The 12,500-nt window shown below is 48.4% G+C and overlaps 1 protein-coding gene across 1 annotated transcript in view; it reads right to left on the reverse strand.

The window, feature by feature from the left end:
* Positions 1-12,500, reverse strand: part of magi3a (membrane associated guanylate kinase, WW and PDZ domain containing 3a) — a 136,471-nt gene that overhangs the window by 24,715 nt on the left and 99,256 nt on the right. The window contains exons 9-10 of the mRNA XM_029426101.1: positions 11,725-11,925; positions 6,284-6,910 (exon numbers count right to left, since the gene is read on the reverse strand). Of these exons, the coding sequence (XP_029281961.1) occupies positions 6,284-6,910; positions 11,725-11,925 (828 nt within the window). The remainder of the gene's footprint in view (positions 1-6,283; positions 6,911-11,724; positions 11,926-12,500) is intronic.

Genomic DNA, 12,500 nt, shown 5'->3' on the forward strand with positions numbered 1-12,500 from the left:
GGAATCACAGAGCCACCGACACGCTACACAACAGCTGCGCTAGTTAGCTACATGTATCATCCACGCATTAGCACAATATACAATATATGACTGCACATAAAATCAGAGTGTTTCCTATTTTTAGGTCACGTGCTACGTCACGTGCTACAGTCCACAGTGCTACAGTCACCGTGCTCAGTCACAGTGCTACAGTCACCTCTACAGTCACCGCATCACCGCCGGCTACAGTACCGTGCTACAGTCACCGTGCTACAGTCACGTGCTAGTCACCGTGCTTACGTCACCGTGCTGCTACAGTCACCGTGTACAGTCACAGTGCTAGTCACCGTGCTACAGTCACCGTGCTAGTACCGTGCACAGTCACTGCTAGTCACTGTGCTACAGTCACGTGTACAGTCACCGTGCCACAGTCCCGTGCTAGTCACCGTCCTACAGTCACCGCGCTACAGTCACCACGGCTACAGTCACCGTCCTACAATCACGTGCTACAGTCCCTGTGTAGTCACTGTGCTACAGTCACTGCCTACAGTCACCGCGCTACAGTCATCGCCCTACAGTCATCGCCCTAGTCACGTGCTACAGACCCTGTGCTACAGTCACAGTGCCTACAGTCACCATGCTACAGTTCCGCGCCAGTCACCACGCCACAGTCCTGCGCTACAGTCCCCGTGCTACAGTCACTGTGCTACGTCACCGTGCTACAGTCCCCGTGCTACAGTCAATGCTACAGTCACCGTGCTACAGTCACCGTGCTAGTCACTGGCTACAGTCACGTGCTACAGTCACGTGCCACAGTCCCCGTGCTAGTCACCGTCCTACAGTCACCGCGCTACAGTCACCGCGCTACAGTCACCGTCCTACATACACGTGCTACAGTCCCTGTGCTAGTCACTGTGCTACAGTCACTGTCCTACATCACCGCGCTACAGTCATCGCCCTACAGTCATCGCCCTAGTCACGTGCTACAGACCCTGTGCTACAGTCACAGTGCTACAGTCACCATGCTACAGTTCCCGCGCCAGTCACCACGCCACAGTCCTGCGTACAGTCCGTGCTACAGTCACTGGGCTACAGTCACCGTGCTACAGTCCCACGTGCTACAGTCACAATGCTACAGTCACAGTGCTACAGTCCCCGTGCTACAATCACCGTGCATGTACTCACAGTAGTTAATTTACAATAAAGGGAATTCACAGCAGCGCTAGTTTATGCTACTGTAGCATCCACTGCTTAGACACAATATACAATATATGACTGCACATAAAATCAGAGCGTTTCCTATTTTTAGAGCTTCTCCACTGAACACTATAAACTCTAAACGTTTGCTTTTTTCTTGATCGAGCAAAGTGACATGTACGGTAAAGAGCCCGTTTGCTGTTTTTCCTCTCAACGTGTTTGGCCACTCTGGATGTCCAAAACGGCAATAAAGTTATTATATATTATCAGTATTTCCACTTTCACCGAGGTAAATCTTTAACCAACTTCAGTCCTGATCTTAACTAACAAATATTCATTTATTTTCAGAATGTTAACCCTTAAATGCCAGTTTTGTTAAAATAATGCTGCTTTTTTTAATGAAAAAACAACTAAATTGGATGGAAAATGTCGATGATTATCACCAACGTTGATGCATTTTTATGCATTTTTATTTTCTGTGCAGGAAATCAGCTTGTTTTTGTCCACAAAATGTCTCAATCTGGTAGAAAACTGTAAAAGGTTAAATTTTAAAGCCTCCAGATGTGAAGCTGAGATCATAGAAACAGATTTTATGCTGTAATGACTGAGGGATCAAACATTGTCGGTTAATGTGTTTCAATCGGAACATTTTTGTCTTTTTTCTTGACTTTTTCAACATTTTAAAAGTGTTGCTAAAAGTTATACCAGATACATTATTAACACAATCAAAATTATTGAAACATTTAGAATTAAAAAGCCCGAAAATGTCCCCAGAGGCATACGGGTCAACTCTTCTTTCTAGATACTCCAGATACTGTGAGTGCACTTCTATAGCAGTGGGGGAGGAGGAGGGGAAATACCTGAGGCGATCTTGTTGTCATGGCGGCAGCCCGTCCAGAAGGACGTTTTTGACCTGAAGGAACTCATGGGTCGGTCTCCTCCGATGATGGTGAACCCAAAGCCCTGGGTGCTTTTCCTCAGAAGCCGTGCCAGGATGGAGCCCTGCAGCTGAGAAGGGTCGTGTGAGAGCCGCGCTGCCTGCCAGGCTCCTCTGCTGCAGGGGGGTGGGGGAGAGATTGAAGGAGGTAATGGACAGGGAATGGAGGAAAATATCCCTAATAGCCTAATTATCACTAAATACTTCTGTTGCTTCACTTGAACATAGTCTCACAATAGAGTGAGACTTAACATTCAGCTTCTATAATAACTGGAGTCACAGTAGCATATTTCATAGAGGAGCGCAGCATGTATTTGAAGTTGGCGTGCGTGCCTGTCGTGTGTGGTGTGAGCGTGCACGAGTGTGTGTGTGAGCGTGCACGTGTGTGTGTGTGTGTGTGTGTGTGAGATATGAAACTGAAACGCTTGCTCACAAATTACCATCTGTCTCCGTCACAACAACATTGGGCACAGTGGACGACGTTGTCTGACAGCACGTCACTCACTGCTAGTAATTACACGACACTCCAAGAGCATCGCAATTTAAGTGCAAACTCAAACAACTCTCTCTCACACACCACACACACACACACACACACACACACACACAACACGTTGTGAGTCTACTGCTCTGTTTGCAAAGCCATTAAACATCCAGTTATTGCAAAATGTCTGTATTTCTGCCCCCTCTCACTGCCTTTCACAGCGGTGATAAATCCGCCCTGAGATGCGGCTGACATTTTCAAGGTAAACTTTTCATTGCAAATTGTTCTTTGTTGCGCCTGCAGGATGTAAATGGGGCAACTTTTGAGAAGAGGGAAAGGAATTATATTGTGTGTGTGTGGTTGTGTGTGTGTGTGTGTGTGTGTGTGTGTGTGTGTGTGTGTGTGAGAAAGAGTGCCAGATAAGAGCGATGAGACAGGAGAGACGGCGAGAAATAGAGTTTGCCTCGACAGAAAGACGAACTAAATCCTCGCTCGCCCCTCCTGCGGTGTGTGAGCCGGGAGATGTGAGTTATGTGCCGTGTCCCTGCACGCTTGGGCTTCTTCTGGCAGTTCCCACACTGATAGATGTGGGGACATCATCTCATTAGGAGGGGTGCAGATAGAAGCCCCCCCCGCCTCCCTCAATGTGTCATGGGAATGCGATTTGCATAATTGCATTGCAATGGGCAGATGAACGTGACCGCTCAGAGGAAACAAGATGATTGATTGACGTGACATTCCCGTATCGAGCGGCGTCAGAGAGATGTCTTCACGATTGCATATGTAAATAAGTGTGCACGTAGATGACATGAAATTCATCCGCATGTGTGTCGTATATGGACGTTTGACAGGAGAGTCGCAGCATTAACGATAACAGTGAATTCAGAGACGACTTATGATATCACGTTGATACACACACGAAAATAACCAGCGCCTCTTGGATCCCAACTGTTTTCCTTCAGGGAGCCCTGTTCTATCATTGAATGAACTGATTAATGCCATATCATGAATATTTCATGTCAATGCATAACAATAACAGTGCAGAACAAATGATGAATTGTACAATAACTGCAGAGCTGGATGAAGTTTGAGAACATTTCCTCTGATATTGTGTCTTATTTTAATGAACCTTTATACAATCTGTCTGTATGTATTTTAACGATTACCGACGCCGGGACATTTCTCCTTTGTAAGTTATCTAAATAAAAACCCAAACTTCCTTTAGTTTTGCACACAGAAAATAATGAAATCCTGAAATCTAAAGCAACTGTAGGATTTAAAAAAAAGGTTTGATGTCCTTGCGACCCCCTGTGAGTATTTGGTGATCCCTAGTGGGGGTCGGGACCCCCAGGTGGGAACCAGTCCTCCTAAATAAACTTTATATGTGAAGGTGTATTTTGTTTGCCTAAAAAAAAGACTCAGCACTGTTCTTTAATGATCACCATGAAAGCACCGCGGACAGAGGAGTACAGAGGCAGCGGGAGCGGGGAGCGACACCAAAGCCATGTTTACATGGTCTTTATTAGCTGTGGCCACAAAGGGACAGGGTGTGTTCCCGGGGGGGGGAAGTGATTATATGAAATGTCAGACAGGATAGTAATTTGGTCGAGCACAGTGCTGCGCTTTGCTCCTGCACTCTGCAGCTTTGTCTCGGAGGTCAGGCGAGCCAGCCTTGTCAAAACAGTGTTTAGATGCCACCTCAACGTATACACACACACACACAAACACACACACACACCACACACCACCACCACCAAACCATTAATTCTCATTAACAAGGTGGGGAGGTGCAGAACGTGCACAGGGGAGGAGCTGAAGCTGGAGGCGGTGGCACACTGAGGAAATATCATCCCAGGCTGCAGAGAGCCAGACAGCTCTGTTCGAGGGGCGTCTAAGCTCAGAGGCTCATGTGAATACTAATGTGTGTGTGTGTGTGTGTGTGTGTGTGTGCACAGAGGACCATCATAATACTTTCTCATGCCACAAACAACTTCTCAGAGCTTCACATGAGAAGGTTGTGACGCTGCAGGTGGTAATGATGAACAGATGACCCAGTGTGAAAATGGATTCATCTCTTCTCCGTCCCCGTGTCGCTGCTCTCCTGCTCCTCGAGCTGTGCCGAATGACTCGGGCAAAAGCATTTTCAGAGCGACTCAGAGCTCTCTCTCTTTCATAATCTACTTGTCAAAATGATTCTGCCGCCCACGAAGCGCCGCTCCATTATTCAAATTGAATATCGTTGATTCAGAGGCTACGGGTCCGTTTATCAGCGGCAACGTCGACGTTAGCAGTCTACCAGGCGAAGCACGTGATGCGAGGCTTCGGGTTTGGAGAACAGCCGAACGCTGAAGTGAGAACCTGCGTCTTCTGTCCACCTGAGCTGCGTCTCATGGAGAGCAGGGAAACACACAACTCATTAAAACGAGATATTCATGTCTCCGTCGCTTCACACTGACTGCTGCTCGTGACGGTGTTTACTTTTGAAAAGCATTGAAAGTGTTGAATGGGTGTTTGTGATGCGAGTGGAGCTGGGGGGGGCGGGGGGGGGGGGTCTAACATGGAGAGCTTAATATAAAAACCTTTTGAGCTTTTAACGAGCATCTAAAAGATTTATGTTATGTTGCAGTTATAACTGTAACATTATGTACAGTGCTATGTCTATATGCTAACAACGTTCAACACGCTGACGTTTAGTAACATGTGCTTAATGACAGACAGACAGGCCGACCACAGACAGGACGACACAGAGAGAGAGAGACAGAGAGGACAGAGAGAGAGACAGCGAGACGATCATGCTCGTCTCTCCTCTCCTGCCTCCCCTTCTTCCTCTGTGAGCAGCAAGTGAATCACTCGCCGCCCGCCTGGCACAGCATAGCATGTGACCGAGCACGACTTCCTGCCTGTTTGGGAAGCTGCACGGCGGATGATGCAGAGTGTGGATCAGAGCGTGAAATTGTTTTATTTAACATCACTGTGTTTCCAAGCAATACTTCCAGAAAACCACAGTTCACCTTGTTATGTAAAAATTAAATCATGTACGTGTTGCAATAGATCTCACCTTAACTAAGACGAGCTGTGAACGCTGGGAGGATTCAGGGGGGAGCTACAGGTGAATGTTTAAACTAACAGATATCAGCATGCAGCTTCCCCACTTCATGACTCACATCAACACAACTTTATATCACAAGTGTTTAATATGTACATGAGGCGTTATGTAATGTAGCTGTGGAGAGTTTACATCTACACACACAGTTACAAACACACACTCTGATGTTCTCATGTTCCTCTCGTCTGAAGAAGACGAGTTATAGAAGATAAAGAGCCTAAAACCTCTGAATAAACCAGAGCTTGTAAACATGTTTTTGTTTGTAGAGTCTCGGCTTAAGAAATGAATGTTTCCCCCAGGTGGGCTCCTCTCCTGTTGTTTCACTCATTGCTTTCTATATTGAAAGGTAAAGTACGAGAGAGACACACACAAAGCTGTGTGAGGATTAACATGGTTTGGGACGTGCAGGGGGAGTAAAGCTTCCTGTCTGAACAGTAACCTGAGCAGATTAACATAGACAGTGATTTAACGTAGAGATGTCCCGCCGTCAGCACGGTAACCCCACCAGCTGCCACACACACTTCTCAGGACGAGTTCAGAGTTGCAGCTTTAGCCACACTTTCGTCTCGGGGCAACTCACCTCCTCGCAGCACCAGCACGTTGACCTCGCTGCCCACAGGCAGGTCTTTGAGGATGTCCACCACCTGGGAGTGGCTCAGCGTCTGCACGTTCTGCCTGTTGATCTCCTTGATGACGTCGCCCTTCAGCAGGCCGCGGCACCACTGGGCATCCAGGATCATCTTCACCTTCTGGCCCAGGGGACAGTCTGCGATGGCGAAGCCGAACCCACCGGGGCCTTTTACCAAGGGCACGCTCACCAGCTCCGGCTGGAGCAGAGTGGGGTCGGGCCCGTCTTGGTTGGCGACGTGAGGAAGGTGGTGGTGCTGGTGAGGATGGTGGTGGTGGTGGCGTCCTCCGTTGGTCATGGGCGGCACGGTGGCAGTCTGCCTGGGGAGGGTCCCTCCGTCTGGGAGCATGTAGATGGGTTCCTGTGGCGTGGAAGTTGAGGGGGAAGGGGAAGTGTCCTTGGAGGTGGAGAGGCCTCCTGACGCCTCTTCGCTGCTGCTGGATTCCTCAGGGAGGGGGTAGCCCCGGCACAGCACCATGTCCACATACTGGTTGATCGGGACGGACTGGAACATCTGCACCACGTCAGCGTGAGTCTTCCCCAGAACACACTTCCCGTTAATGTCCACGATCACGTCCCCTGAAAGAACAAAAGGCACATCTCCACATTCAAAGGCACAATGAGGTTTGTAAAGACAACATGTTAGGGGGGGGAAATAATCTTTATTCTCATCTCATCTGAATCTGGTTCCAATATAAAGTGTCTGGTAAAAATGTGGCTTAAAACTGGATAAAAAGTTACTTTATGAAGCTTCTGGCAGACAAACTGGAAATGTACCAGATTAGAGAGCGAGAGTATAAAATCATGCTGCTCTCTTCTCCTCCTTTCTGTTCCCTGGAGGGGGGAGACTCTCCTCACCCCTGGCCCGGCTGAGATACTGTAACGCTGGACGGCCGGCTGGATTGCTGACTGGCCATCTGGCTGAAAGCCCAGCGTAGGATTCAGCCTCCTACACAATCAATACCTTTTCCGCACAAACACATCTCAGGTTTCACTCTGAAATTAGCTCCATACCTGCTCCATTTAGGGCCTGTTCAGAACACACTACACACATCTCTAATGACTGACCAATAACTAACCATGCACAGAATAACACCGTGTAAAAGACGAGTCTCAAACAAACAAACGCTGCAGGCCAGAAGTCAGAAAGTCTTGAATCCAGAAACGTCACATGAAGTTTCACTTCAGCACTTGCAATGAAATTAATTACATTATTTTTTTGGTTTAATGAATTACCTTCCTTCTCTGGGGAAATTAAACAATGAAAAGTAATTACTCTCTGTTCTACTTTCATGCTGATTCTCAGCAGCAGCGCTGGTGCGGCTGTAAGAGCTTCAATGCAATCAATATGAGCGTAATGTGAATCCTGGAGCATCAACTACAGTACCGTGCTACAGTCACGTGCTACAGTCACCGTGCTACAGTCACCGCGCTACAGTCACCGCGCTACAGTCACAGTGCTACATTCACCGCGCTGGTCACCGTGCTACAGTCACATGCTACAGTCACCGTGCTACAGTCACCGTGCTACAGTCACCGTGCTACAGTCACCGCGCTACAGTCACAGTGCTACATTCACCGTGCTACAGTCACAGTGCTACAGTCACCGTGCTACATTCACCGTGCTACAGTCACCGTGCTACAGTCACGTGCTACAGTCACAGTGCTACAGTCACATGCTACAGTCACCGTCCTACAGTCACGTGCTACAGTCACGTGCTACAGTCCCTGTGCTACAGTCCCCGCGCTACAGTCACCGCGCTACAGTCACCGTGCTACAGTCACCGTGCTACAGTCCTCGTGCTACAGTCAAGGTGCTACAGTCACTGTGCTACAGTCCCCGTGCTACAGTCACTGTGCTACAGTCCCCGTGCTACAGTCACGTGCTACAGTCACGTGCTACAGTCACCACGCTACAGTCACAGTGCTACATTCACCGCGCTAGTCACCGTGCTACAGTCACGTGCTACAGTCACCGTGCTACAGTCACCGTGCTACAGTCACCGCGCTACAGTCACAGTGCTACATTCACCGTGCTACAGTCACAGTGCTACAGTCACCGTGCTACATTCACCGTGCTACAGTCACCGTGCTACAGTCACGTGCTACAGTCACAGTGCTACAGTCACCGTCCTACAGTCACGTGCTACAGTCACGTGCTACAGTCCCTGTGCTACAGTCCCCGCGCTACAGTCACCGTGCTACAGTCACCGTGCTACAGTCACCGTGCTACAGTCCCCGTGCTACAGTCAAGGTGCTACAGTCACTGTGCTACAGTCCCCGTGCTACAGTCACTGTGCTACAGTCCCCGTGCTACAGTCACGTGCTACAGTCACGTGCTACAGTCACCACGCTATAGTCACAGTGCTACATTCACCGCGCTAGTCACCGTGCTACAGTCACGTGCTACAGTCACGTGCTACAGTCACCGTGCTACAGTCACAGTGCTACAGTCACCGTGCTACATTCACCGTGCTACAGTCACGTGCTACAGTCACATGCTACAGTCACCGTCCTACAGTCACGTGCTACAGTCACGTGCTACAGTCCCTGTGCTACAGTCACCGTGCTACAGTCCCCGCGCTACAGTCACCGTGCTACAGTCAAGGTGCTACAGTCACTGTGCTACAGTCCCCGTGCTACAGTCATAGTGCTACAGTCCCCGTGCTACAGTCACTGTGCTACAGTCCCCGTGCTACAGTCATAGTGCTACAGTCCCCGTGCTACAGTCATTGTGCATGTACTCACAGTAGTTATATTTACAATAAAAGGGAATTCACAGAGCCACCGACACGCTACTACAACAGCTGCGCTAGTTATGCTACATGTATCATCCACTGCATTAGCACAATATACAATATATGACTGCACATAAAATCAGAGTGTTTCCTATTTTTAGGTCACGTGCTACAGTCACGTGCTACAGTCACAGTGCTACAGTCACCGTGCTACAGTCACAGTGCTACAGTCACCGTGCTACATTCACCGTGCTACAGTCACGTGCTACAGTCACATGCTACAGTCACCGTCCTACAGTCACGTGCTACAGTCACGTGCTACAGTCCCTGTGCTACAGTCACCGTGCTACAGTCCCCGCGCTACAGTCACCGTGCTACAGTCAAGGTGCTACAGTCACTGTGCTACAGTCCCCGTGCTACAGTCATAGTGCTACAGTCCCCGTGCTACAGTCACTGTGCTACAGTCCCCGTGCTACAGTCATAGTGCTACAGTCATAGTGCTACAGTCCCCGTTGCTACAGTCATTGTGCATGTACTCACAGTAGTTATATTTACAATAAAAGGGAATTCACAGAGCCACCGACACGCTACTACAACAGCTGCGCTAGTTATGCTACATGTATCATCCACTGCATTAGCACAATATACAATATATGACTGCACATAAAATCAGAGTGTTTCCTATTTTTAGGTCACGTGCTACAGTCACGTGCTACAGTCACAGTGCTACAGTCACCGTGCTACAGTCACAGTGCTACAGTCACCTCGCTACAGTCACCGCGCTACATTCACCGTGCTACAGTCACCGTGCTAGTCACCGTGCTACAGTCACCGTGCTACAGTCACCGTGCTACAGTCACGTGCTAGTCACCGTGCTACAGTCACCGTGCTACAGTCACCGTGCTACAGTCACCGTGCTAGTCACCGTGCTACAGTCACCGTGCTAGTCACCGTGCTACAGTCACCGTGCTAGTCACTGTGCTACAGTCACGTGCTACAGTCACCGTGCCACAGTCCCCGTGCTAGTCACCGTCCTACAGTCACCGCGCTACAGTCACCGCGCTACAGTCACCGTCCTACAATCACGTGCTACAGTCCCTGTGCTAGTCACTGTGCTACAGTCACTGTCCTACAGTCACCGCGCTACAGTCATCGCCCTACAGTCATCGCCCTAGTCACGTGCTACAGACCCTGTGCTACAGTCACAGTGCTACAGTCACCATGCTACAGTTCCCGCGCCAGTCACCACGCCACAGTCCCTGCGCTACAGTCCCCGTGCTACAGTCACTGTGCTACAGTCACCGTGCTACAGTCCCCGTGCTACAGTCACAATGCTACAGTCACCGTGCTACAGTCACCGTGCTAGTCACTGTGCTACAGTCACGTGCTACAGTCACCGTGCCACAGTCCCCGTGCTAGTCACCGTCCTACAGTCACCGCGCTACAGTCACCGCGCTACAGTCACCGTCCTACAATCACGTGCTACAGTCCCTGTGCTAGTCACTGTGCTACAGTCACTGTCCTACAGTCACCGCGCTACAGTCATCGCCCTACAGTCATCGCCCTAGTCACGTGCTACAGACCCTGTGCTACAGTCACAGTGCTACAGTCACCATGCTACAGTTCCCGCGCCAGTCACCACGCCACAGTCCCTGCGCTACAGTCCCCGTGCTACAGTCACTGTGCTACAGTCACCGTGCTACAGTCCCCGTGCTACAGTCACAATGCTACAGTCACAGTGCTACAGTCCCCGTGCTACAATCACCGTGCATGTACTCACAGTAGTTATATTTACAATAAAAGGGAATTCACAGCAGCGCTAGTTATGCTACATGTAGCATCCACTGCATTAGCACAATATACAATATATGACTGCACATAAAATCAGAGCGTTTCCTATTTTTAGAGCTTCTCCACTGAACACTATAAACTCTAAACGTTTGCTTTTTCTTGATCGAGCAAAGTGACATGTACGGTAAAGAGCCCGTTTGCTGTTTTTCCTCTCAACGTGTTTGCCACTCTGATGTCCAAAACGGCAATAAAGTTATTATATATTATCAGTATTTTCCACTTTCACCGAGTTAAATCTTTAACCAACTTCAGTCCTGATCTTAACTAACAAATATTCATTTATTTTCAGAATGTTAACCCTTTAAATGCCAGTTTGTTAAAATAATGCTGCTTTTTTTAATGAAAAAACAACTAAATTGGATGGAAAATGTCGATGATTATCACCAACGTTGATGCATTTTTATTGCATTTTTATTTTCTGTGCAGGAAATCAGCTTGTTTTTGTCCCAAAAATGTCTCAATCTGGTAGAAAACTGTAAAAGGTTAAATTTTAAAGCCTCCAGATGTGAAGCTGAGATCATAGAAAACAGATTTTATGCTGTAATGACTGAGGGATCAAACATTGTCGTTTTAATGTGTTTCAATCGGAACATTTTTGTCTTTTTTCTTGACTTTTTCAACATTTTAAAAGTGTTGCTAAAAGTTATACCAGATACATTATTAACACAATCAAAATTATTGAAACATTTAGAATTAAAAAGCCAGAAATGTCCCCAGAGGCATACGGGTCAACTCTTCTTTCTAGATACTCCAGATACTGTGAGTGCACTTCTATAAGCAGGGGGGGAGGAGGAGGGGAAATACCTGAGGCGATCTTGTTGTCATGCGCGGCAGGCCCGTCCAGAAGGACGTTTTTGACCTGAAGGAACTCATCGGGTCGGTCTCCTCCGATGATGGTGAACCCAAAGCCCTGGGTGCTTTTCCTCAGAGCCGTCTGCAGGATGGAGCCCTGCAGCTGAGACGGGTCTCGTGTGAAGAGCCGCGCTGCCCTGCCAGGCTCCTCTGCTGCAGGGGGGGTGGGGGAGAGATTGAAGGAGGTAATGGACAGGGAAATGGAGGAAAATATCCCTAATAGCCTAATTATCACTAAATAGCTTCTGTTGCTTCCACTTGAACATAGTCTCACAATAAAGAGTGAGACTTAACATTCAGCTTCTATAATAACTGGAGTCACAGTAGCATATTTCTATAGAGGAGCGCAGCATGTATTTGAAGTTGGCGTGCTGTGCCTGTCTGTGTGGTGTGTGAGCGTGCACGAGTGTGTGTGTGAGCGTGCACGTGTGTGTGTGTGTGTGTGTGTGTGAGATATGAAACTGAAACGCTTGCTCACAAATTACCATCTGTCTCCGTCACAACAACATTGGCACAGTGACGACGTGTCTGACAGCACGTCACTCACTGCTAGTAATTACACCGACACTCCAAGAGCATCGCAATTTAAGTGCAAACTCAAACAACTCTCTCTCACACACACACACACACACACACACACACACACACACACACACACACGTTGTGAGTCTACTGCTCTGTTTGCAAAGCCATTAAACATCCAGTTATTGCAAAATGTCTGTATTTCT

This window comes from Cottoperca gobio, unplaced genomic scaffold, assembly GCF_900634415.1.
Source record: "Cottoperca gobio unplaced genomic scaffold, fCotGob3.1 fCotGob3_104arrow_ctg1, whole genome shotgun sequence".
In the NCBI taxonomy this organism is placed as follows: Eukaryota; Metazoa; Chordata; class Actinopteri; order Perciformes; family Bovichtidae; genus Cottoperca; species Cottoperca gobio.